Source organism: Panthera onca, chromosome C2 (genome assembly GCF_046562875.1).
Source record: "Panthera onca isolate mPanOnc1 chromosome C2, mPanOnc1 haplotype 2, whole genome shotgun sequence".
Taxonomy (NCBI): domain Eukaryota; kingdom Metazoa; phylum Chordata; class Mammalia; order Carnivora; family Felidae; genus Panthera; species Panthera onca.
Window position 1 is genome coordinate 66,013,015 of NC_138347.1, and position 27,087 is coordinate 66,040,101.

The following is a 27,087-nucleotide window of genomic DNA, read 5'->3' on the forward strand; positions in this document are numbered from 1 at the left end:
CCTAGAAGGGTTTCAAGCAGAAACTTTAGTTGCCCAATAAGTGTGCTGAGCCAAAATGTCATCCTTACTTTGCCAGATCTATGTAGAAGACCCTTCCCTCAGGAACACAAAGAAGGGGGATTTTGGTATAAAGCAAGAAAATAGGATTTCTAAATGTAAGTCTGTGTTTCCCAAACAGCCTTATAAGATACATGCTTATATAATGTTTTACTATGTGCCAGGAATAGTTCAGCTGCTTTACAAGTATTAATTCATTGAACCCTCGTAACAACTGTATGAGGTAGGTGTTATTTTCCCAGTTTACAGTTGGGGGAACTGAGCCACAAAGAGGTTATGCAACTTGCCGAGAAAGTCACACAGGCACATGGATGACTTTAAGCCCTGGCATTGCAGTGGGGAAAAACTATTCTACAAAAATTAGTGAAGAGAGCCCATCTAAAATGCCTTCTTTTGACAAAGGTTTTGGGTATTATGATAAGGACTTTAAACTTAGGTGACAACACTGTCATCCATGATGAGATACCTAAGCCTCACTTCCCAGGTGACCTCAGATCTTGTGAGGAGCCTCACTGGGGTCCTCCTCGAGGCAGTTCCTGTTAAGCTGCTCTTCTTTTCTTGCTTCCTTTCTTTTGACAAAGATCTGCTGAGCATCAACCATGCACCAGGCACAGTGCTAGGTCACCAGGCACAGTGCTAGGTGCTGGGGACACCAAGATAATTATAAACAAGTTGTAGGCTCGAGAGGTTCACAGTCTAGGGGGGAAAGTGGAGAAGTGAACCAATGGTCACGTACATCCAAAAGAAAGGGATCTGCAAGGGTATCCCTGCCTTTCTTCACAGAAGTGAGCCTCACTTTCTCTAACTCAGAACACTGAATTAACCCAGCACACTGAATTACAAGCGAGGCAAGTGCCACAATCTGTCCACTGACAAAGCTAAGCAGGGTGCCATTTGTTCTTTGTCTTTCTCCCTCCTTCACCACATCTCCCTGGTCTCTCCCTCTTCCTTTAACTTCTTGTCCTCCTTCCCTTCTTTTTTCCTATCATTTTGCTTTTCTCTTAGTTATCTGCAGACCTTTTTCCAGGGCCTATGCCAAGCACTTTTTCTCTGAGCCTACCTGTCTTGTTAGTATTTTTAGACATCCAAAGGTAAGTCAAAGAATGGGTTGGGAAACACTGACCCAGATCTTGTCAAACTCATAACAGGTTATTTTGCCTCGTTACACCAGAATTTCCTGCCTCCTTGTGACCTCGATAGTGAAATGAACATCCCAAGATGCTCCCTGGTTCCAATTCATTGTGGCTGGCATTGCTAACATGAGGAACATTTCAGGGAGAAAAAGATCAGAGTAGGTACCAGAGGTGAGGAAGAGCAGTCTGGGCAACCTGCCTCCTGCCTTTGGCCCCAAAATGCCCTCTCCCTTGGCATAGGACCCCACTCCCTTGACAAAGCCCAGATGGTGTTACTGGGAAAAGTGTAGCAGCCAGAGGGTACAGAGAAAGTGCTTTGTTTGGGGCTCTGAGAAAGGGGACTAAGGAAGCTGATGGTGAGAAAGATGAACAGACTGTCCTCCTACTTAATGCTGGTTGTTACCCAGTTACACGCCTGTAAAGAAAACATCTTTAAAGAGAAGACCTTACTCACAATAATTTTCTTGCTTCTCTTTCGTTAACTATCATTCTATCCCCCTTCTCCCTAAGAGACTTAAAGTACTGTCATTTTCAGAGTTCAGTTATTTCTGGGTCTTTTAGTGATTTTGCTTCTTGCTTTCAATTCATTGGAAGGCAGTGAAACCAGATGGCTCTGCCTCCCTTTCTGCTGCTTTGCAGAACTGGTTCTTTGCCTTCCTTTGTTTCCTTGCCTTCCTTTGTTTCATCTGCTTATCTGTCCAGAAATCCATCCATCAAACATTTATTGTGCTTATACTTTATGCAAAGCTCTCAGATGGCTACTCTGGAGGACACAAAGATGCAGAAGACACACTCAGTGCTTTCAGGAACTTACAATCTGTGGAGGAGACACATTTAAACATAATAAAATCAATACAGACACAGAAGAGATTTTGTGGAACTTACATTGACTTTTCTCTTTACCATTTTAGAAATGATATGGTTCTTTAAAAACAAGCCTCCTACATTCTGATGCTTTTTTCTCTGCTATGAGCTCCAGGAAAGCCAAGTTGATCCTTTAAGGAAAGAGTTTGTCACAGGCCAAGAGACAGGAATAGACTTTGGAATCAGGATGGACACCTCCAACCCCAAGATTTCAATCAGCAGAACAACATATGCCTGGGTCAGAATCAGGTCTGGCTCCATGCCAGACCTTAAAACCAATAGATATGCATAATCCAGAGCATAGTAGCAGAAGCAACATTTCCTTCTCCAGGATTCCTTTGCACAAGTTACTGCCCTTTCCTCAAGAGCCTAACAGTCAAGAGCATCCAAAAGTCATGACACACTCATCCTTCTAAGAATTTTATCACTGGATTATCTGGTTTGGGGTAAAAGATTTAGGAAAGGAGCTGGTGAAGAGTGGGGGTGGGTACACAGAGTAAACAATAGATTTGGAGACAGTATCTGGGGGCTGTCATGATATTTGGCACATAGTTTTTAAACCAAATGACTAAAAAGGAAAATTCAGGGTAGATTCTTCATCTCTTCAATCAAGTCTATCAAAGGTTACAAAATCATTCTAGGTAAAATGGATAATAGAAGTTTCTATATAGTGGAGTTCAAAATATGGACCCCAAAATATCCTTTAACTAGGGGATCAGTCCATTCCATTTGGGGGTGTTCAAGACTCTACCTGAGTCTTGAAAGATGAATAATTCACAAGGTGCACAAAGTGGAGAAAGAAATTCTAGATAGAAGAGGGATGGAGGTGTGGAAGTGCCAAGTGATGGGACTGACGGTATAGTTGCAGAGAGAGTGAGAAGGCTAGAGGGATTGCCAGGTTTAAAGCATGCATAGTCCACATAAGTGAGTGATAGACTTCTAGAGGTGACATACTAGAATGAAAGAAGCTAAAGCCCAACCACAGGACCCGCCACCATGTGGGGGAAGAGTCAAGGGTCTCCAGAGTTTCCTCTCTCCACTGGGGCAGGTGTTTCTGGGATAGAAAGCTGCACAGGGAGACCACAGAAGAATCTGTTACAAATGTGAGTTTGGCAGAAGATCTACTTGGAACCTGGGCTGAGCCAGTGGCAACTCTGGTAGCTGCTTCGTGTCCACTCCCTTGGTGGTTCACAGAGGCTTCTCTGTTCCTCTCCTCTGCAGCACGGGACTATAATTTCTAGAGACTTGTTTGGGGAGACATTTCTTATTTATTAAGTGGTCGTTTGGACAGCATACAAACAGCACAGGTGGAAGCTACAAACCCACACACAGAATAAGTTATGACATTTGTATTTAAAAGTAAACGATAGAGGAATCTGTGCTACCAGGAGGGCTTCCCAGTCCAGTGTCCGGAGATTCCCGAGGTGTCGGCAGCCCTGAGCATTCAGGATAAATCTTCTGGGAGAGATTTGGAACCAAGTGCCCCTGCTCCAAGCTTTTCTAATGAGGCCCAAACTCCTGCACACAAATGTGTATACACAAAGACAGACACACAGTGGGTGGGGGCAGGGGACAGCCTGTAAACAACAATCGCTTAAAGCAAAGTGGACCCACCAGTGCTTTCCCTGTGGCACTGGTGGTGGTTAAGTTCCTGGCACTCACTCTTCACCAACTCCCTGGCTCCCTTGGGAGGTGTGGGTGGGCCCCTGGGGCAGTGAGAAGTGGAGGGCTGCTACCTGAGGCCAGGAACCCAGTTTTGTGATCTGGAACTGCAAGGTGAGCATCTCTCAGCTTCCCTACACTACCCTTGCTTTATCGTCTGGCCTGCCAAGCGCTGCCAGACTCTCTCAGGAGAATGAGTGAAGAGATGTGTCCTCAGGGAAATCTACCAACCTGGAGTCCCATGAACTGAGGGCAAGTCATGCACGAGCCACTCTCTAGCAGTGTGATGTCTGGGGAAGTGACCTCAGTTCTCTAAGCTGCAAATTCCCCATCTGTAAAATGGGAACGAGAGCACCTACTGCACAGGGATATCATAAGGAATTACTGAAATTTTATATTGCTGAGGACCATGCCAGACTCAAGTTAAATATTCAAAACCTATTTTCTTTCCTGCCTCTCCCCCATTTCTTCCTTTGTATTTTCCCATCTTCTATTTCCGGGTTTATGTAGCTGTTGGTGGTCATGTAATTCCAATGGCCCCCAAAATACCTCTTGACAAATAGGACCTCTCCTACCCCATCAGAAACCATCATTGTGTGATCCTACACCCCCAGTACAAAACCGTACCCCTGGTAGAGTCAAAGGGAAGGGCCACAGGGACCAGGAGACAGTCTGGGCCTCTGGTGTTATCCGAGGTCAGGAGTGAGATCTGGGTAGCCTATGGGCACATGGAGACCTGACAGTCTCAGGGATGATGGTGAGATGCCATAATGGTGGAAACACATGTACACCAAATAGTGGTGTAAAGGTGGCTCTGAGCCGAGGCTGGCCAGAAGCTGGAAATTAGGGCGGTGGTGTTCACAAGCTTCAGCAGAAGTAAAACCATCCCCTGCCAAGAGTGGGGCACCCAAGAACGTAAGAGACCTATCTTCTTAGCAGGCCTGTCCATCCGAAGGCCAGTTTGATTGGTCGCTGTCTACAACTCTGGTTCTGTAGAAATTTTCCTTCCATGTTTCCATCTGTATAGTCCATATAGTGACCCACCTAGCATATATTAAGAGTTTTGTAGAATACAGGCTGACCAGGATAGAAAACCCTCTGTTCTCACTTAGCACCTTTTATCGAGAAGTTATCTTTTATGGTCACTGGAGTCTTTTATAGGAATGCTGTGAGGTAGTAACAAGATAGGCAATCCCCCTCATTTAATAGATCAAGAAGTGCTCAAGGTAACACAGTACTCAAGTGAGCATAGCTGAAACATGGTAGAAGCTTGATCAGTTCAGGGCACTGGTCTGTTCCCTAAAGGCCAGAACTGGCCTTCCTCCTATAGGCATTGGTATGGCTTGTCCTGGACCAACCTCTATATCCACACCCACTCTGCTGCTTTTCACACCAGTGTGGGTTTCAAGTCCTCTTTGAAGTTCACGATAGGCTTTGAGTGGGCCCACAGCTTTTCCCAGGAAGCCAGCCCCCCAGCAGGGTCAGGGTCACTGTCTGATGAACCACTGTCACTGGAATCAGAGGAGCTCTGGAAGCAGATTTCACAGTAGGGCCGGTGGCAGTGGCAGAAGAACTCATCTGAACTGCTGGACTCAGTGTCAAGGTAGTTGCACGGAGAAGACATGGATGGACAGTCTGGGAATCCCAGGGACAGCAGCTGCCACTGCTCAGGCACGTCTGGTGAAGCTCTGGATAGGTGTGGGGCGGCAGGACGCTGTGCTTGGTCAGAGCCAGAAGGCTGGTGAGCAAAGGCTGCCTGGCTCCCTCTGGTACCCTGGGGCTCTGTCTGGCTTTGTTTGCTGCCCTCCAGGGTGCCCAGCTTGCCTTGTGGATCTGGGAATAGTGAAGGCTTCCTGGAAGAGGGTTTTGGTGCCCTGGAACCAGCAGTTTGGGGATCCAGGCAGAGACTGTCCCTATTCTGCACATTTAGCCCACCATGTGCCCCAGATACAGTCCTATTTGCCCGATGCCCCATATATGAGGGTATAGAGCCTGGAAAGTGTGAGCGAGCCCGCAGTGCTGCCCGCCTTCTCCTCACCATGTACGGGCTGAAGCCCAGCTCCTTGGAGAGGGGAATCTTCTGGGGGTTCTTCCAGGGCTGCTGTGTATAGGATGGGGAAGAGGGGAGAGGAGCCTCAGGGCCCAGGCCCAGATCTTGCAGGACTTCCTGAAGCTTCTCCCTAATCACTGAATTGACCCTTGACAGCCGCTTTTGGGGCTCCTCTGAGTTCTCCAGCTGCCCTTGTCTCTGGGGAACAGGGCCTTCTCCACCTGGTATGACACTCTGGTGGGGGTTCATGGGTACTTGGTCTCTTCTTTCTGCACCTCGGCTTTGCTCAGGCTGTGGCTTCTGGCTGCAGCCCAAATTTAAATGACCAGAAAAGTCTTTGAAGTTAGAAATTTTTTCCTTCTGCCCTGAGGAGGAGCTGGTGTCTTTCACAGCCCCCTCCAGGCTTTGTACACTTGAAGAGGGCACTGAGGTGCTCTGGGAGTCCTGGGCAACTATACTGGTATCATTCTGAGAGTCAGAGAGGCATTCCAAAGGCCCTTGAGCTACCAGGCTGTGGGCAGAGGCTGCAGTCAGGCTGTTCTTGCTGTGGGAAGAGGTGGGAGGAATGGCCCACTCTGGGGGGTCGAAGGTACACTCAGCTGACATCAGCCTCACTAGCTTCTCTTTGGCGTTGTTTACTTGTTCCTGCAGGCTTTCAATCATAGCATTTTTCTGTAAAATAAAAGCAAAACCATCAATAAAGGATGCCTCTGAGGGTTTTTAACACTGTTTTCCACGGCGGCAAAAGAGTGGTATCAGAACCTTGCTTTAAATCCCCGTTCCTCTGTGTATTGGCTTGTGATCTTAGGCTCTGAGGAGGTAGCTCCATGAGGTGAAATGAGTTGATGTGAGTGAAGTGCTTAGCACAATAACTGACAAATGGTGCTCAATAAATGTGGCATCGTCTGTGGGAAGAGGTCGGAGGAGGCATAGCATTAGCTTTTTGTTGGCTGCTGCAGCACCCTCTCCCCTTTCCTCAGAGCTCAGGGGGTCAGGTCAACCTGCAAAACACCAGTCTGAATAATGTTTGAGATGACCCAACTCTAGGTTTGTCACACTTTCACAAAACACAGACAAATTTCAGGCGTACCTCAAGGGGATGAATGAATGAGGAAATAAGTATCTTGCCTCTTGCTAAACAGACTAGAAAACTGGAAGAACAGAGAGAAGAGTGGAGAATCCTGAACCAAAGAGATAAGACTAGAGTTGGAGGGGGGTGTGCTACAAGAATCTCAGGATGGTGTTATCACCTCCTTTGGTTGGACCTTGGGGGTGGGAGCCAAAGCTACCATGTGGCACCATCAGCTGTCTGTATCTCCTAAAGAAATGCAGGCACCAGAATTATTAAAGAAGCTTTTTATTTTGTTATGTGTTGTTTAAAGAGAATAGTTGGGACCAAATCCCTGACAGCTTGATTTAGTAGATCTAGAATGGAGCCCAGAAGATGAATCAGACTGGGGCAGTTCCACTGCTGAGCTGCCTACCTGCTGCATGGCTGTTAGTTGGTCAACAGGGTATTCCCAGGAGAGCTGGCAGTTGAGAGCTGCAGAGGCGTGCCCGTTCTAGTGGCAAGATCAGGGGCCATGAAGTGGGAGGGAGGGGTGGTGGAGGGTGTGCCCCGAGCATCCTCTGGTGGTACAGCAGGTGATCGTCTAGCTCAGACCTATGTCCACCTGATGAAATTTCTGATGTTCAAAGGCAGCAGAGCACAAAAGAGAGCTGATGGGGCAGATGATGGTCGAGGGTTTGGGGGGTAATAACACAAACACTGAATTCTAGGAAGTGTTTGTCCAAATACCAAAATACTGCCTCTTTATTGCTATCTTCTTTAAAAGCTGAGGGTGAGCATCTGGACGTCCATATACTACGCCCTACAAATAGAAGAATACTTACTTTCTTTAGGCTCCCTGAAACAAGTTGCCTATGGACTGAACTGGTGGTTTTTTTCCTCAAGTTGATATGGGAGAGTTGCCCAGAAGTGACCCTTTAAGGGAGAAGCAACTTAAGTAAACGAGTCCAGCAACAGCCCTCTGGCAGCAACTCTGAGCAGACCTCCTGTTCCCTACTTATAAGCAGGAGGGTGATTTTCCGAATATTGGTACTCCAGTTTCATCCTGGGTTAGTCTACTTCTTTTATCATCCGGAGAGAGTCCAGGATCAGTGAGTAACTGGTGAATAAGCAGAAAGGATTCGCAGCTGAGTGCCTGCCTTCCCATCCTCCCTGTGCTCACCTGCAGAGTGGTAAGGCAGGGGTGTAGCTGGGCAAGTAGATGACTCAAGGACTCACCAGGAGCGGAGTAGATGAGTAACAAGGCGACATTCATTCAGGCTCTTCATGATATCTGGGTGGTGCCAGATATCTCTCTGAGGATCTCACAGGTGTGACTAAGCTGGCTGCACAGAAGGGACCCCAACCCTCTTCCTCCTCACCATCCCCTCCCCCTGAAGCCCACCAGGCACATTCTGATACTACCTTCAGGAGGTCTCTACTCCCCCACAGGTAGGGGGAAGCCACCAGCTGATGACAGCTACCCCAGCAAGTAAACTCTGAATGCTGACTTTTTGTGCCTTATCCATAAATTTCTTTGAGTGTAGAAAAACAGGGTAAACATTGAGTTGGGAGGAATACTTTTCTCCCAGCAAACCAAACATCTGAAGCTGGCTGGTGACAGATTTAGAAACGTCAGCCTAAACAGTAAATTTCCCTTGTTCCAGAAAAGGAAGTGGGGCTCTGTCTTCTCCACGGCTGCATACTAATTAAAGGCATGGTGTGAGGCACTGCCATTGTGAGGCCAAAATCTGACCTACCATGGCAGCTACATTTAAATGAACTTATTAATTATTGCTTTTGGCATATCTGGGGAAGCAAAACATCCACAGGTGTGTTCCATAGGGTGCAGGCCATAAGGAGAAATGGAGTCACACTCTTGTTTCTATGGTTCAAGAAAGTAAACTAGTAGGTGAATTTCCTCTGCTGTAGTGTGTAGAAGGGAGGTCCTTCAGCCTCTGAGAAGGTTCTGTCTGCTGGTCTTTCCACAACCTGGCAAGTCAGTGATGCATGCTGCTCAAACAGCCTCTGGGGGACCTCTAGCCATACAGTCAAGGGGGGCAAGAGTGAGAAGACTGTAGGAAAGTAAGAGGAGGACATGAGGCGACAGATGGGGCTGCGTAAGAGGGACCTGCAACCAAGAAGCTTGGAGTAGGGGTCTGTGCACATGTGGAGGCGGGAGGGATACTTGTGTTTATCGACCAGGCAGTGCTGGAACTGGAGATTCAGATACTGGAAGCTCTCTGGGCTTGTGAAGAGGCCTGGGGACAGGATACTTGTTCTCAGGCCTGTTCTGGGAAAGATGTTCCAGGTGTAGGGCACTGAGGGGAGGAGGCCAGGATTTTTACTGCCTCTGCATCTGCTTTCTATTAGGGCCCTCCCTCCGCAGACTCAAGACATCTTTTTGGAAAGAGCAGATTCAGTTACTGCGTGGGAAACAGGGTAGTGTGGCAGAAATACAAAAAGCACGTCACAAATTACCATAAGGCTAAAGAGTCAGGCCACTTGGCTGTTCCAACATTAGCTGATTGTGAATAAAAACCATCCTGGATGTTCTCGCCAAGTTTCTAGCCTTCTGTTTAGCTGGACAAAAAATGCTTCTTTGAAGACCTCACAGAGTATCAAAGGCAATGCTACTCCCTTGCCAGGTAGGAAGAAATCTGGCTTTGAAATAAAGTCCTGAATGCCTCATAAATAGTAAAAATATGGAGAGGTATTACTCTGATGGATTGAAAAGTTCCAAACCAAGAGTGTGGAGGGAGGGAACAGAGAAGCACAGGCAGCAGGTGCTGGCGGCCATTAATCCCTTCCCTGGTTGTGTTTCTTGGGTCCCCATCACACCATCCTCTCATTCAGGGACAGCTGAGACCCAGGTGTCAATCCAGTTACAAACAAGTGTAGTTTCCCACACAGCACCTACTCAGGTATGTTCTGTACTGAAAATAATATGAAATATAATTTTGTTAGAGCAAAAAACTAATTCCTCTGGGTCCCGTGTCTCCTTTCCGGGGCAGTGCAGCCTCAAGCTTTTCCAGGTGCTTTCTTCAAGCACACATTACACTGCCCGATTCTGGGAGAGGTGCCAAGCCTGGCTCAAGAACAGAAGGAAAAAGGGCTTGGGTTTGCCCAGTCCTCCCTTGGTGCTACTATGATATTTAGAGGCCCCATTAAGTTCTCTGTCCCTGCAACTCTTGATCTCAGGGTTGTGAGTTCAAGCCTCACATTGGGTGTAGAGATTACTTAAAAATAAAATCTTGAGCAAATAAATAAACAAACAAATAAGCCCTCTACCCCATCTTTAGACACTTTTTGACTTTCTGGGTTGGTAAAATGATTGCAATCTCTAGTTCAAACCTGGAAAGGACAGTAATGGGCCTCATAAGATCTTGGAAATGAGGGCACTACTCTAAGAGAGAATGTGTCATACAGAAAAAGGTAGGATCCACTACGACTCATGGCCTTTACAACACTGTTCCCCTGCTTGGAATGTTTTTCCCTGCACCTGTACTTAACCTTCAGCTCTCAGCTAAGAGCGTCTTTTCTGAACATTTTAATTAGGTTCCCTTACCCTCACTACCCATTATTCTGTCTTACCACTCTTATTTCTTCCTTCATAATTCTTATCACAATTTATAATTATACATTTACTTGATCAACATTGATTTCCTCCAATAGCCTGAGATCCATGAGGCTAGGGACTATATTTGTTTAGTTCATCGGCACTTTGCACAATGCCTGGCACACACTAGGCCGATGAATGAATGTAGTGGGTAAGCTGAGTGTCTGCAATGGGTGGGTCCCTGGGGAAATGCTGTTTTTTGTTTTCTGTTTTTTTTTGCCTGGGGCTGAGGGAAGTGGACGTGGCTAGGAAGTGGGGGAACAGAGGGCTAAGAAAGAATGTTAGCAATGAGACCTCTGGGGCCCACCACTGCATGACTGGAGTTCTTCCTGACAGAGAATCCACCAGGCAGGGGTCTAGCTTACTTCTGTGAGGAGTCTGTCCATGGAGTTTTTCTCTCCTCTAGTGTGGCAATTCTGCTCCTCACCATACTGCATATGGAAGCTTTTGCTGGGAGTGCTGAAATATTTGGCCATGCGTCTGATTGTTTGGTTTTCCTCTTCAAATGCCTTCCACTGTTTCAGCTGTTAAATAAAAGAACACATGTTATTTATTTAGTTACACTCCCAGAAACACATTCTCTCACTCTTTTTCAAAAATATCAAGGAATTACAGTGTCACAGATATGTACATATGTGTAAACTATTCTCTCCTCAAAATGTACTTTACTCTGGCAAGTTCATAAACGGTAATGACAGAAAGTATAGAGAATGTTGAGGTCATTATTGGTTTAAAAAATGCCAAAGAAAGAAGCTGACAAGTAGATAAAATTGAATAATCTCAGCTTGCCCCGTCTACCTGCCTGTTAGTGGACTGGTCAAGGCAAACCAGAGTTGAAATATATTTCTAGAGCCATATTCTCAAGCCAGAATTTAGGAGCTCTAATAGGATTAAGCAATCTAAACGTTATATGTTTCAAATGAAACTGCTTTTGGTGGTAAGTATCTGTTCTTAATTATTCTCATTTTTGGAGTAATAATGGTGTACTTACTGCTCCTGCTGGAAGACTTCTAACCCAAGTCAATAATCAAGTCTCATCCAGATAGAAAACCACAAATGTCAATAAAAATCCATAGAAATGATAGAACATTAGGTCTGAGATCTGACTGTCCTTTTTACTTGACAAGTGAGGAAAGACTCAGAAGGAGTATGACCTCTCAAGGCCCTCCAGCTAGTTAGCAGCCCAGCCACAGCTGTAAGCAGGGCACCGTGCCACACCGCATGTCCTCAAGCACAGCTGATGAAGACAGAGACTGTTAACGTGGGGGTTCTAGGGAAAGTTTTTCAGGAGAAACTGGTTTTGAGAAACGATCTGGAAGCCTGGGCTGGTCTAATTTAGTAGGGATGGAAGGGAATAGAGAACATTCACAAACAGGGGCACTGTCTAGGGCCTTTGGGATACTGTTGCCATGTGGCAAATGCCGGTAACAGGAAGGCCAGGGGAGACCACAGTGCTCAACGCTTCTCTTTCTCCCTTAAGGAATTCTCCTAATGAAGAGTCCTGGTGATGTACACTGGGCACTTTGGTACCCTGGCTCTAGAAATGATGCTGAGGGGTCTGTGGGTAGCCTCACAGGGATCCTGGAATTTATTCGCTACCTCACCAGACATTTATTAAGCTCTGCCTATGGAGTGTAACCCAAATGTGGTAAAGCTGAAAGGATTTAAAATTCTGCCATCAACTACAATACATTCTCACCCAAGTCTTGGATTCTCTGTTGATTCAGCATGAGTCCTTCATGGTATCAGGGGTCTGCGTGATATGTGCTGGGTCAGGCTAGGACCCTCCCCTTATATGCCCTTCTCAAAGTCCCCTTCCCCAGGGTTCTGTCAGCTAACCTTGATACTCAGGAGTTATTGGAGCCTGGCACCACAGGGTGACTCTATGGTCTTGAGTGGATAGAGCCAACCTCCAGTGTTATTCTCCCAGCACTCACCCTAGCAGTGCTGCAAGTATCTCTGTTCCTTCTCGGGCCCCCCTTGTTTTCTTAGCAGTATAGCTAAGTATAGCTTTTCCTTTCTGTCCTGTACCACCTCCTCTCTGCAGGGCTGCTGGAAGAATTGCTCAACATTGGTGTAAGGGCACCTCCAGAGCTTCTGGTCTGTCTCACACTAAGCTGGCTGGGTGGGGCCAGGGTGTCCCTTGACTAAATCCTCCTCTCTTCTGTGGAGATCCTGGTTGTTAGGACTTGACCCTTCTGGCTTTCTGGAATATGGCTACAAATGGCCCTCAGGTCACAATTTCAGGACCTCTCCATGGCACTTCCTCTGGTAGGACAAGCATTTTCTTCTTTTCTCAGCCTCTGGGCTATGTGGGTGTGGTAGGCTGAATAATGCTTCCCCAAAGATGTTCCCCTCCTAATCTACGGAACCTGTGAATATGTTACTGTACACAGCAAAAGGGATTTGGTAAATGTGATTGAGTTAAGGTTTTTGAAAAGGGAAGATTATTCGGGATTATCTGGGCAAGGCCAATGTAATCACCAGAGACCCTCTAAGAGGAAGGTAGGAGAGTCCAAATAAGAGATGTGACCATAGAAGCAGAGGTCAGAAAGAGAGAGATTTGAAGACACCACACTGCTGGCTCTAAAGATGGAAGAAGAAGCCACGAGTCAAAGAATGAAGGCAGCCTCTAGAAGCTGGAAAAGGCATGGAAACAGATTCTCCCCTAGACCTTCCAGAAGGAACACACACCTACTGACATCTTGATTTCAGTCAAATATGACCCGTTTCAGATTTCTAACCTCCAGGGTTATTAAGATAATAACTTTATATTGCTTTAAGCTACTAGATTTGTAGTAATTTGTTACAGCAGCAATAGGAAACTAAAACATTAGGAATTGGGATTAACTCTCAATTTCTAATAGGCAAACCAGGGCCTTCAGAAGCTCACCCCATGTGCCTCTCTCACCTCCTCTACTCGCCCCTTGTTTCAGTTTGTGCTTCAAAAAGTGCAAGGTACAGGGGCACCTGGGTGGCTCAGTCAGCTGAGTGTCTGACTTCAGCTCAGGACATGATCTCATGGTTCGTGAGTTTGAGCCCTGCATCGGGCACCCTACCGTCAGCACAGAGCCTGCTTCGGATCCTCTGTCTCCCTCTCTCTCTGCCCCTCTCCTACTCATGCTCTCTTTCTCAAAAATGAATAAACGCTTTTTTTTTTTTTTTTAAGTGCAAAGTGCAGAAGTGTTATGGTGCTCCAAACATACCCTGTTCTCTCTCATGTACATCTGCCCCTGGGCATGATGTCCCCCCTCTAAAATGCCACCCGCTGTCCTTCCCCAGTCTGCTCAGTGAACTGTTATTCCTCCTTTAAGACTGGGCCCAAACACCCCTAATTTCTGAAAAGGTATCACTGAGTTCCCAGACTGAGGCACCCCTTACTCAGCATTATGTAACATGCCTTCCTCAAACACCTGACACATATATTATAAATCCTTTCACATCTGCTCCTACTAGACTCAGAGGTCGGGCCCCATGTGTTTAGCTACATGTTTCCTGCAGTTAATAAGTACTCATTTCATGAGTAAATGAAGGAAGTTTTCTTTTACAAAGTTCATCCATTTAGTAGGGGCGCTGGGATGTATACAGATAATGATAAGGCAGTGTAGAAATTCCTAAATACCTTCATTCAGGAGCAGATGAGACACTTCAGGGATTCAGATGAAAAAACAATGTCCTATCTCAGGACTCACCTGCCTCTCAGAGCCAGAGGGATGGAGGGGGGAGATGTGTGTAAGGATGGGTCACGTTCAGGTCACAAAAGTACAGGCTAGCTCATTGCTGGTGATGACTTCAGTGTTTGGCATAAACACTTAGGCATTTCCTGAGGGCCTGTGTAGAGTGCTCTTTGGTCCACTTGCCTCTTCAGAAACGTCAGCCATTTCACTCAGCTCTCTAGCGCCACCTAGCCGCCCGTGAGGTATCTGTGCCTTTCCTTCCATAAGCCCCTCCCATCAGTCCAGTCTGAAGGTTTAGCTGCAAGCAGCAGTTTACCTCCTTGCTGCCTCCCCTCCCCATATAGCTCTCCTCACAAACCTTTTCCAAATTTGTTCAGCCGTCCTATTTTCCCGGGAATACACGGTGCTGGTCTCACAGGGAGAATCTTTCTTCTACCAAAGGCCAGAGGGGAAAATCAATTCAGAGGCACACAAAAAGCTGACAAGCCTCAGTTACTTTTATATTTTCAAAAAGAATCTACCTCCTAAACCTAAAATACAGTAAACTATAAAATGCATTTTTTTAGTCATGGTCAGCTCAAGAGGAGATAAAGCATGAGACAGAAAATAGAAAAGGAAAGACAGAGTAAGAGAATGGAAACTCAAGACAGCTAGGAAGAAAAGGGGGAGTGAGACAGAGAGACAGAAAGAGAAAGGCAGACGCTGCCTGTCCACCCAGTTCCTGTACCCCCCAATAACTCAATTTCCACTCCCACTTCAACAAACCAGGTGCTTGTTGCTTAGATCAAACCTGGAAGTTAGATTCCAAACCGAACCTTGTCCTGCATGTTTATGTCTGTGATGGGAGTGTACCTAAAGATTACCACTGAGGCTTCAAACACCAGAGAGAGTGGAAGTCTTGCATCCGAGACTTAGGCTTCAAAAGGGACAGAGGTGAGTGTGGAGAGGGAAGATACAAGTAGGGCCATATCATGGAGGTTGCAGATTCACTGAATTTTCAGATAGAGGTCTTGTTTAGATCAGAAAGGCTCTCCTTTAATAGTTCTTGGTGATTACTTCTGTCCCTAATTAATCCTGTTGTCTTTCAGAGATTCTTATTAGCTCCAAATTGTATCCTAGGTCTGTTCTCCATATTTTCTTAACTGGCCTCTCATTTTTTAACATCTCCTTGTTTTCTGCTTCCTTAAATTAATTCACTAATTCAATATTTTGCCATATCCAACTGTCTATTCAATGCTTTTATTGGGATATTAAGTTTAACAGAATATTTTTCATCCTTATTCAGTATTTCATGATCTAAGATTATGTCCTTTTCTTGATGGTTCACTTTAGTTGAAAAGAGGCAGTATCCTTTGAATCCTGTTGCTGAGACAGATCAGAGCTCTTCTAAACACTATTTTACTTCAGAGGATGACAGCTTCTCCAAGTCTTCAGAAGTTTGTAGTCCCGTTCTTGTGAACTGCAGAATCTCTTCATAGGTCCTTTCCTCCTAAATTTATAGTCTTACATGAGAAGAGCTATAGTTTCCTAGTACAGTATATATATTCTCTTTGCTTTTCACTCATGGTCACAAGATGGCTGCCATAGCTCCAGACATCACAAACATTCAAGGTAGGAAGAAAGTAGAATAGGTGATGCCAGCCATGCCTCTGGCTTTTTTAGGAAAGCAAAAGCATTCTCAAAAGCCTTCCAGAAAACCTTTACTGTTCAAAATGGTATTACATGGGTACCACTAGTTATAAGGGAGGTTGGCAAAGCAAGTGTTGAGCTCTTTCAGCCTATATAGTGGAGGTGAGTAAGGAAGAAAGGGGTTAGCAATGGATGGATGGGTTACCAATCAACAACACTGGCCACAAAGCCTAAGGGGTGGGCTACACAAAAGATGCCTGCCCACTCTCCTTTCCCCATCTCCCAGAAGGGAACAGCCCTTGTTTTTCATAGCCCTTTTCTGCCAAATCCCAGACAAATAAGCTGGAGCTCTCATGGTTTCCTTCAATCTAGTTCTTATAACATAGAGATTCAGCAAAAACCCCCCTGGTTTCTAGTACAGATGCAGTACCCAACCTTGGTTTTTAGTGCTGCTGCTACAGATTTTCCGTATTTGTTTATTCTGCAGAATATTTTAATGAGAATTTACGAAAGGGAAGAAGACTATGCCTGTGTCGGACCATCATGCCCCAAAGTGCAGTCGTAACTCTACCTCAGTCAACACTTTAATTATCAGTTAGCTCCCTCATGAAGTCATTCATAGTCAACTTCAAGCTGCAAAGGGAATCAAGATAGGGTCTAAAGGGAGTAGAGGGAGGAGATAGGCCTCGGGGGAAGAAAAGGAGATATAGAGTGAAACAGGACAGGTGCCTAATGCCAAGGTCATTAACTCAGATATATGTGGCTCAGTGGTACCCTAGGGCATAACATGAATAATTTAACATCGCTTTCAGAGTCTATGGATTCCTTCTCCTTTCCCTCTGACTCCTTTTCTTTCTCTTTGCTGTCTGGATATTTCTGCTTCTATCTTCCTCTCTCATTTGATATTTTTTCTTAGCCCCCATACTATGAGACACATTTTTATTCAGTTTTTATCTCTCCTTATTGTAAAAAGAAATGATCCATATTTTCTTCTAATAAAAAGAAAGAAAAGGCACTTTAAATTGCATAAATTCCCAAATGAGTTTTTCCTCTGTGATTCTGCAATCTCAGATAGGAAAGAAAGGTTCCTCATTCCCAGGCTAGTGAAAGAAATGACGTTACCAAGGTGAAGAGGGGACTGGGGATGAGTGTGAGGTTGACTGGAGGCTAAGTGGAAAGGCAGGTCCGTGAGGCAGCCTGTCAGGGGTGGACACATGCTGCCGCGGCTGCCAGCCCCTAGGGCCTGCCCTCCTTGCTGACCGGGAGCAGAGCTGTCCCCTTTAGGGGAGCAAGGAAGGAAGGACAGAGAGAGCCAGCTCTCACTGGGAATCTGCCCTCCTCTGACTCTCCAAGAAATGGTACCCAAAAGTGTCAGTAGAAAACAAAGTGAGCAGTTTATCATGCCCAGTGAAGCCTCTGGAATGACAACAAGGACTGGCCTGCCACATTCTCCTTAGAGCATACCTGGGGAATGAAGATGAAGCAGTTGATTGTGGTTGTGCAAACAAAGATACCTCCAGATGTGAGTCCAAAGACCAGGTTGGGCCAGGAGTGCAAGTATCTGGTGACCACAAACAGAAGCCCAGCGGCCACTACTACGAGGTTGACCCCAACCATGATGGTTAAAGACTGATTCACAGGAGGAGAGCTGACGTGGTCAGTCAGGCCAGCCAGGTAGGCACCATATAGCAGCAGCAGGCCCTGGAGATGGAGAAGAGAACCAGGGGCTGAGAGGAGTGGAATAACAGGCTTGGTGTCAAAGAGCAGTAGGGTTGGGCCCAACTTCCTCACCTTTAAAATAGGGATAATGCTCTGGTTTCTCCTCAGATCGCATAAATCTTTCACCTTTTACTAAAATAGGGATAATAAAACCTACTTCAAAGGGTTGCTATGAAGACATACTAGGTAGGATAGCACATGGGAAGACCTTGAAGGCAGCCCTTACACACCTAGCAGGTGCTAAATGTTATTTTCCTCCTCTTCACTGAGAATTGGTTTATTGGAGGTCAGCAAGTCAGCTATCAGACAGGACTCTGCTGGGACAAGGCACACGACAGGAAGCCCACAGGACAGGCTGCTGGGCACTAGGAGGGCACTGGGCACACGGTGCTGTTGGTGGTGATGATTACCACATCAATTGTGTGGTTCTGTGCTACATGGAACTGAGGGGCATGTATCAGCTGAAATAGCCCTGTGGTCTGCTTGTCAAGCCATGTGCCGCGGCAGGGGCAGTGCCCTGAGGACTGTTTTTTTTTTTTTTTTTTTTTTTCTAATTTTCCCAAAGGCACCATCTGTTTGCCAAGCCCTGCACCTGCAAGATTGCATCTGTCTAGAAGGGATGCCTTTTTCTAATTTACACAAAGGATCTCTATAGGCTAGCAGGGGCTCTGTGCCAGTGGGTGTTTGTGGGAGATGGAAGAAGAGAACAAAGGCAGGCTGGGACCTAAGCAAGACTGTGGAGCAGGCACAGGCACTAAAGGTTTCATCTATACCCTTCATCCTCTGTGTGACATTCCCTGCCCCCTCCCCCCTCCAGGAACCCAGTGCCCTATTCTTTCCTCTTTCCCATGAATATAAAACTGCTCTCAGATCTCTCATTTGTACTACACAGAAAATTACTCACAGCACGTTAAAGGGTTGTTTCTCCTAGAACGAGCTGTATTTTAAACAGAAATCAAAGCTTTAATCAGCAATACATAATGTATAGATTCAACATATGTTCGCCTATGTGCAAAATATCATGTTAGGTGCAGGGTAGCCAAAGGTGTTACAAAGAGGAATAAATCATGGTCTTGGCTTTCAAGAAGCGCAGTCTGATAGAAAGATTTAAATGTCCGTGTTTTGTCACACAGAATGTGAAGATGCCATGGGGAATGAGATGGGGGTGGGAAGTATCGATACTCAGAGGGAGAACTAATAATGAAAGCAAGGTCAGGTATCAGCAAGGTACCTGCCGGTGACTGCAATCGCATGACCTGACCAACTCCATCTGCAAGGACAGCCCTAAGGATAATTTTTTGGAGGACTGGCTATGCCCACAGTGAAGGATTCAAAATGGCAGGGATGCCTTCTGGGTGCCCCTAATGCCCTGTGTTTCAAAAGGGGCCTGAGGGCCAAAGATGGTCACCCTGAGATCTTCATGACCAGAAGACACATAAGTCAGGCCAGTGGAACCTGGGTTTTGTGTAACGGATACCATCAGGTGGCATCTAGCAGATTGGATCATTAGTAATTTAATCAAAATTAAATGAAATTAATTCTATGATTTTGAGATGTTCAAATCTCATCTATTAACATGTTTTAATTCCATTAAAACTCTTGCCATAAGGGAATGAGGTATGAATAAAGCCTCTCTACATCCATGACTTGTGTTTGAGTGAATCATACCCAAAACTTGGATGTCATTGGCACTCACTGCTGAGAAGTGGGGTGGGGGTAGTTGCCAGGCTCAGGTAGGGGGTCCTGAAACTTGATGTGAAGATTTAAGTCATCCTCAGGAACTGCTCATTGGCCAGGGAGCCCATGGAGGGCTGGCTCAGTCAGTTTCCTGACGCTCAGCACTATTTCTCCCTTTTCTTTCTTTGTCCTTCAGAAAGATATTACAGTGAAATAAAATGGAAATGGGATTATATAAAAGGCAATGGAGAAAATAAATCAAGTTGAGTCACAAAGTGAGCTGCTGTGGGGGAAGTGCTGAGTTTCTGTTGTGGGGAGGACATGTTCTTCTATGGGGCTCAAGGAATCGAGAGAGGCACTGTGTTTTCAGAGCTGTCCAGGGGGCAGTGAAAGATTAATAATAATAGTATCTATCATTTATTGAGCTCTTCCCATGGGCCAGGAGTGGTTGAAAACTCTTTTTTAAAAATGTTTTTTATTTATTTTTGAGAGAGAGAGAGAGAGAGTGTGTGTGTGCACGTGTGCGCAAGCAGGGGAGGGGCAGAGAGAGAGGGGGACAGAGGACCCGAAACAGGCTCTGTGCTGATAGCAGAGAGCCAGATGAGGGGTTTGAACCCACGAACCTGTGAGATCATGACCTGAGCTGAAGTCAGACCCTCAAACCACTGTTCAGCCCCGGCTGAACATTCTCATCATGCACTAACTCTTTTGAAACTCTGAACAGTTCTGAGAGGATATTATCATCATCCTCACTTTATGTATGAGGGGACCCAGGCTTGGAAAGGTTAAATGAGGTTCAGGGTCAGCTAGGAAGGGATTGAGTCAGAATTCAAACCCTGTTCAGTCGTATTCTGAAGTTCATTTTCTTAACTATTAGCAAGAAACTAGAGATCAAGAACTGTTCACGTCTCAGTGTTCTCTTTTATTATTTTTTTAATGTTTATTTATTTTTGAGAGAGTGCGACAGAGCATGAGTGGGGGAGGGCCAGCGAGAGGGAGACACAGAATCAGAAGCAGGATCCAGGCTCTGAGCTGTCAGCACAGAGCCCCATGTGGGGCTCAAACTACAAACGGTGAAAACATGACCTGAGCCTAAGTTGGACGCCCAACCAACTGAGCCACCAAGGCACCCTCCAGTGTTCTCTTTTAAAAACATTTCTATCAGGGGCACCTGGGTAGCTCAGTCTGAGAGATGACTCTTGATTTCAGCTCAGGTCATGATCCCACAGTTGGTGGGATGGAGCCCCTCATAGAACTCCAAGATGGCAGTGTGGGTGGAACCTGTTTGGGATTCTCTCTCTCCTCTCTACCCTTCCCCCCGCTCTCTCTCTCTCTTAAAAACAAAACAAAACCAAAAATAAAAAAACTCATTTCTATCAATGTAATATGTGCATATAATCAAAAAGCAACACTTCCCTATCCAACTCTGCCCATTCCCGGACCCATTTCTCAGAAGCAACCACTTGAATGCTTTCCTAGTGGTAAAATGAGTAAAGTTTACCTTTAAAGATCACGTATTTCTTTAAAAGTTTCTTCTCCTCTGCCAGCAATCAGTCAACTAGGCCTCTCTGTCCTGAAAATCAACAGGCAGTCTCTTGCCACTCAGGGCTTGCCCTGTTCTTTGAAATAGGCCTGTCCACACCCCTCATAGCCAGATTCTCTGTTTCTCCAGGCTGAAAACCAGTTACTAGGATAGTTGGTTCTAAGAACCTCCTTTAGTGTCCTGTGTAGGTATTCTGTACCTGTGGAAGTAACGTCCTACTTTTGCCATCTAACAGAGACAAATGAGGCTAATGGTGGGAAATCGAGGGCAGTCTGGGGACACTTCGAGGCAGCTGGAACCACTTAAAGGACACCGCGGATGTTGCCATCTGTCTTAGGGGCCAGCTCTGCTTCCAGTCAGAGTGAGAAAGGTCAGTGGAAGGCAGCAGGATGCCTTGACTCAAATCTTGGAAAAAACCCAAGAGGGCACTCAAAAGAAAAAATAAAGCTGGATAAAATGTCTCCTCATAATTTCCCTTGCAGAGAGTTGGGGAGAAAACTGGTACTGCTAAATCAATTAAAAAATCAGACCAAGAAATGGGAGAAACAGTGGTTGTATTCCATATGATCTGGGGAAAACTGAATGAGGGAGACTAAATAGAGTTGGAAAAGTGACCCCAAGACAAATAAAAAGTAGAGAAATGATAAGGGCCATGATTTTATGTCAACAGAGGTCTCCTTGGAGTTCAAGATTCTTTGCAGAAATTACCTTGCTAATTCCTGTGGTTCCCTTTTCACATCTATTTTGTTTGTGACAGGGTGTATCCCAAGGACATGTGGTTACCAACCTTGCATACCAAAACAAGAGCAATCCAGACATCAGAATACCGGGAAGCACAGAAGTGTGTGCTGGTCAGAGAGCAGGACACGTCTCTCCCTGTCACCTAGGAAGGACACAGAGTCAGGACTGAGGGAATCCACAATTACCAGGAACACACAGGAGATCTTTGTGAACATCCTGGAGTGTGACTTCTATGATTTCCCCCTTAATATGTAAAAACTCTAACATTTAGGTGACTCCATTAGAATCCAAATGCAAGTTGACTATGGGTTAAAGGAGAAGACGATAAAGTCTGGCTGACATGTGGATACTTGGTAGTGGTGGGGTTTACTCCCCAGTTAAGTGCTTTGCTACCACAGTGACTCAAACTAGTGTATCAGCAAAATTACAAAGGATTTCATATCATGTTCCTGCTATTTGTTAACAGTTGAAACTGTAAATATTAAATCTGCAATGTCAAGAGTCCGCTGTATTCTTCACCCCTTGTGAGGCCGGAGACATATAATACTTCCTGTTGACTGAACACTATGTACTAGGCACAGTTGAGCCCTTTACCTGCATTGTTTCACTTAATCTTCACCACAGCCCTATGAAATAGGAAGTAATATCATAACCATTTTGCCTATGAGGCAATAGAGCCTTAGCGAGGTTAAATGACTTTCCCAAGGTCACATGGCTGGTAGGTGGGATTTGAATGAGGGCTCACTGACTCCACAGACCATCTCAAAATCCTGCCTTTACTTCTCAACAATTAGGGGAAGGTAACTTCCTGTAGCTGAAAGTCTCACTACTGATAATGTGGACGTGAAAGCAGAGATAACTGCCAGGCAGTTCCAGTGTGCCAACATCTCAGTAGATGCCATTGGAAGACACGTGGAGCAGGAGCAGTGGGAGGCAGCACACACTGCAGACGAGGGGCAGGGCATTCACAGCAGCCACGGATCCTAATTCTCCCTCCTTTTGGGTCATTTAACTGCTTGTTAATGTTAACTGCTTGGGAGGATGACCCCAGTGTACCCACAGGAGCCAGTCCTCCCAGCTCAGGAACTAGATTCTCCAGGGATTGGGCCCCTCACCGTCATACTGACACCGAGAATCTGGAGGCACTGGATGGGATCAGTCAGCACCCACGTCACAAGCAGGATCACGTCTGCTATCACCAGGGCTGCCACCAACCCCAGTAGCTGCAGGTCTTTGATTATCTGCAAAAGAGTCAAGGTCATAATTTTCCTTTGCTTGCTGGCTATATGACACAGGGACTGGAGTACCCTATGTGCTCTGAGCTAAAGGCTCCGGGGTCAGCCCTCCCAGGGGGCTTCCTATCCAGCCATTAAAGATGAAACACACACTAAAGATGCGCTATGGTATTATGTCCATATCACCTTCACCATTAAACATCTTCATTTGTTTATTTTTTCCATATCCTGCCTTTCCCACAATGGATTAAGGGGTCTTATAAAATGAACATACTATTATTTCTATATTTGTTGATATGAGCGTATAGAGAGATATGGAAGTTTTCACATAAAACTGTAAACAGCCACTAACCTGGAGGACACGATTAAAAGATAAGGGTGGTGGAAGAGAGATTACTATCATTTTCTTTATATGTATATGAATCATTTTACTTCATACAAAGAGGATGTGTTACTTTTGTAACTAGAGAAATAAAATTAATAAAGTATATATACTGTAACAAGATGAAAAATTGAAAAAATATCAGGGAAAAGAGAAAATATGGAGACTTAGGATGAAAGGTCAGGTGAGGAGAGTACACAGCCTTCATGAATTGGGGCAGAAATATGGATCTGAGTTTTTGACAGCCAATGAAAAGAAGGAAGTACAACCATTTACATGATTCATGGTGTTTGTAAGATAAAAACCAGTTGCTTCATCAAACTGCTCAAAACCAGTGATAAAAAAATCTTCAAATCAACCAGCAGAAAAGACACAGTATGTGTAGAGGAAGAAAGATAAGGATGGCATCAGATTTCTTATCAGATACAAGGCCAAGTAAGAAGACAGTGGAGTGAAAACTTCAAAGTACTGAAAGAAGAAAAGAAAGCCTCAACCTATCATTCTATATCCAGCAAAAGCAGCCTTCTGAAACAAAGGGGGGAAATAAAGACTTTTTCAGACAAACAAAAGTTGAAAGAATTCAGCATTAGCATACCCGCATGAGAATGTTAATATTCTTACAGCAAAAGGAAGATGATACCAGATGAAAATATGGATCTATATAAGGAAATATGACCTTCATGGAAAAGTATGTGTTAATTTTAATTATTTAAATATCTTTAAAATATAACTGTTCAAACCAAAATTAGTAACAACTGTGTGGGGCTTATAACATATGTAGAAGTAAAAACAACACAAAGATCAGGAGAGGGAGAAATGGAAGCATGCTATTGAGAGACACTCACACTCTATGTGAATGCCAATTATGGCATTTTGCACAAACTCTTCCAAAACTGAAGAGGAGGGTAAACTTCCTAATTCATACTATAAGGCTGGTATTACCCTACACCAAAGCCAGAAAAGTATTTTATAAAAAATAAAGCTACAGAACAACACCCCTTAAGAACATGAGTATAGGGGCGCCTGGGTGGCTCAGTTGGTTAAGTGTTGGACTCTTGGTTTCAACTCCAGTCATGGTTTCACAGTTTGTGAGTTCAAGCCCTGTATTGGGCTGGAGCCTGCTTGGAATTCTCTCTCTTTTTCTCTCTGGCCCTCCCCTACTCTCTCTCTCTCTCTCAAAATAAATAAACTTTCAAAAAAAATTTTGAAAAGAAAAAAAAGAACATGAGTACACACATTATAAACAAAATTTTATGTAGAGGAGGACAACAATATAAGAAGAGGATTATGTATCATGACCAAGTGGAGTTTGTCTCAGGAATACAGGATTGGTTTGAGATCCTAAAATCATTTCATGTAATTCACCATACTAACAAACTAAACAAATTTGAAAAAAATATGATCAGTAGACACAGAAAAAGCATTTGACAGAACCCAACATAAATTCTTTATTAAAACCCTTTATTAAAACCCAGAAAAATGTGAATAGAAGGAAACTTCCCCAACTAGATAAAGGAAATCTACATCTATAGCTAACATACTTAGTTTTGAAATACTGAATGCTTTCCCCATAAGGTCAAGAAAAATTGAAGGTTGTCTGTGCTCTGCATTTCTTTTTTTTTAAATGTTTATTTATTTTGAGAGAGAGGGAGAGGAAGAGCATGAGTGGGGAAGGTGCAGAGAGAGAGGGACACAGAGAATCCCAAGCCGGCTCTAGGCTGTCAGTGCAGAGCCCGAGGTGGGCCAAAATCAAGAGTCAGACACTTAATCAACTGAGCCACACAGGCACCCTAGCACTCAGCACCTCTATTGAACATTGTACTGGTATTTCTAGACAGTGCCATCATACGGAAGATGGAAAGAAACTGTGTTTATTCATAGATGATATGATCATCTATCCATGTTGAAAATCTGTAGGATCTACAAAAAAGCTAATGGGAGCAATACATAGCTTAGGAAGGTTGGAGCAAAGAAGATCAGCATATGAAAATCAATTGTATTTCTATATATTAGCAACAAAAAATCAGGAAGTGAAATAAAAAACAATAACACATATAATAGCAAAAAAAGTACTTAGGAGTAAATCCTACAGAAGGTATGAAAGACCTTCACTGAAAACTATAAAAAATTATTGATAAAAATTAGAAAAGACCTTAATAAATGAAGAAATATATTGTGTTCATGGGTTAAAAAACACAACATTGTTAAGAAGTTAGTTCTCCACAATTTGTTCTATAGATTCAATACATCTCAGTCAAAATCCCAGCAGAAATTGGCAGAAACTGGCAAACCAAGTGAAAAATTCATATGGAAATTCAAAGGACCTAGATTTGAATAAACATATTAATATGCAAAAAAATTAACTTTGATTCATATTCACACCATATTCCAAAATTAACTCAAGATGGATCATATGCCTAAATGTAAAAACTAAAACTCTAAAACTTCTAGAAGTAAACACAGGAGAAACTTTTTGAGGCCTTGGGTTAGGCAAACATTTCTTAGATCTGATACCAAAACATGATCCATAAAAGAACAAATTGGTAAATTGGATATCATCAAAATTAGAAATGTCTTTCTTTGAAAGATACTCTTAAGTGAATGAAAAAAAGGACACAAAAAATTGGAAGAAAATCTTTGCAAAGCATATGTATTTGCTGACAGAATTGTATCCAGAATATAAAAAGAACTCTCAAAACTCAATAATAAAAGGATGCCTGGGTAGCTCAGTCGGTTGAGAGTCTGACTTCAGCTCAGGTATAGATCTCTTGGTTCAGTTTGTGGGTTTGAGCCCTCGGCATTGGGCTCTCTGCTGTCAGCACAGAACCCGCTTCGCATCCTCTGTCCCCCTCTCTCCCTGCCCCTCCCCAGTTTGCACGCGCCTGCGTTCTCGCTCTTAAAAATAAACATTAAAAAAAACCCTCAATAATAAGAAAACAAACAACTAAAGTTTTTAAAAAATGGGTAAAAGATTTGAACAGATATTTCACCAAAGAAGACATATGGATAGCAAATAACCATGTGAAAAGATGCTCAACATTGCATTAAGGAAATGCAAATTAAAAATACAATGAGATACTACTATTCACATGTATTAGAATGACTACAAAGAACAACCAAGTCACATGTTGGCAAGGATGTAGAAATGAAGGACTCTCATACACTGCTGGTGGGAATGTAATAGGTACAACCATTTGGGGAAACAGTCAATTTTTTGAAAACTTAAAAATACACTTACCATATGACCCACCCATTCTACTCTTAGGTTTTTAACCAAGAAAAATGAAAACATATGCCTACACAAAGACTTATACAACAATGTTCATAGCAGATTTACTTTTAATAGCCCCAAACTGGAAAAAAACCCAAACATCTATCAACAGATGAATGGATAAACAAACTGTATGTCTACACATTGGACTATTACTCAGCAATAACACAAATAGAACCACTGGTGCATGCAATAATATGTATGAATCTTAAAACAATTATGCCAAGTAAAAGTAAAATAATTATAACAGGTAAAAAAAAAGAGTACATACTGTATTATTCCATTTATATAAAATTTTGGAAAAATGCAAACTAGTCTATAGTGACAAAAAGCAAATCAATAGTTGCCCAGGAATAGGAATGGATATAAGGATTGGACAGGAGAGGGAGATATCAAAGATTCATGAGGAAACTTCTGCAGATTTTACGCAACATTTCATGAGTGTATACATATGTCAAAACTTATCAAATCATATAGTTTAAATATATGCAGTTCATTGCATGTCAATTATGCCTCAATAAAACTATTTTTTAAATAAAAAGGAATCTGTGTTCTAGAGGGACAGATGAATTTCTTGTCCTTTAGGCAATTTTTTTCATATTATGGTCACTCACAGCTGAGCTTTTCGTAAGTATTTACCATGATTCAATAATGTTTGCAAAAAAAAGAAATCATTGCAGAGAAGTAAACTCCAACTGAATGATATACTGGGTCTGGGTAGGGCCTATAGCCCAAGGGTTTGATGATCAGGCTTTGAGGTTTGGGCAGAGAAGCTGATAA

The 27,087-nt window shown here is 44.0% G+C and overlaps 1 protein-coding gene across 1 annotated transcript in view; it reads right to left on the bottom strand.

The window, feature by feature from the left end:
• Positions 1 to 2,907: 2,907 nt before the first annotated feature.
• Positions 2,908 to 27,087, bottom strand: part of GPR156 (G protein-coupled receptor 156) — a 68,767-nt gene continuing 44,587 nt past the window's right edge. The window contains exons 5-9 of the mRNA XM_060639873.3: positions 22,535 to 22,660; positions 21,466 to 21,561; positions 17,204 to 17,440; positions 10,799 to 10,957; positions 2,908 to 6,438 (exon numbers count right to left, since the gene is read on the bottom strand). Of these exons, the coding sequence (XP_060495856.3) occupies positions 5,104 to 6,438; positions 10,799 to 10,957; positions 17,204 to 17,440; positions 21,466 to 21,561; positions 22,535 to 22,660 (1,953 nt within the window). The 3' untranslated portion in view covers positions 2,908 to 5,103. The remainder of the gene's footprint in view (positions 6,439 to 10,798; positions 10,958 to 17,203; positions 17,441 to 21,465; positions 21,562 to 22,534; positions 22,661 to 27,087) is intronic.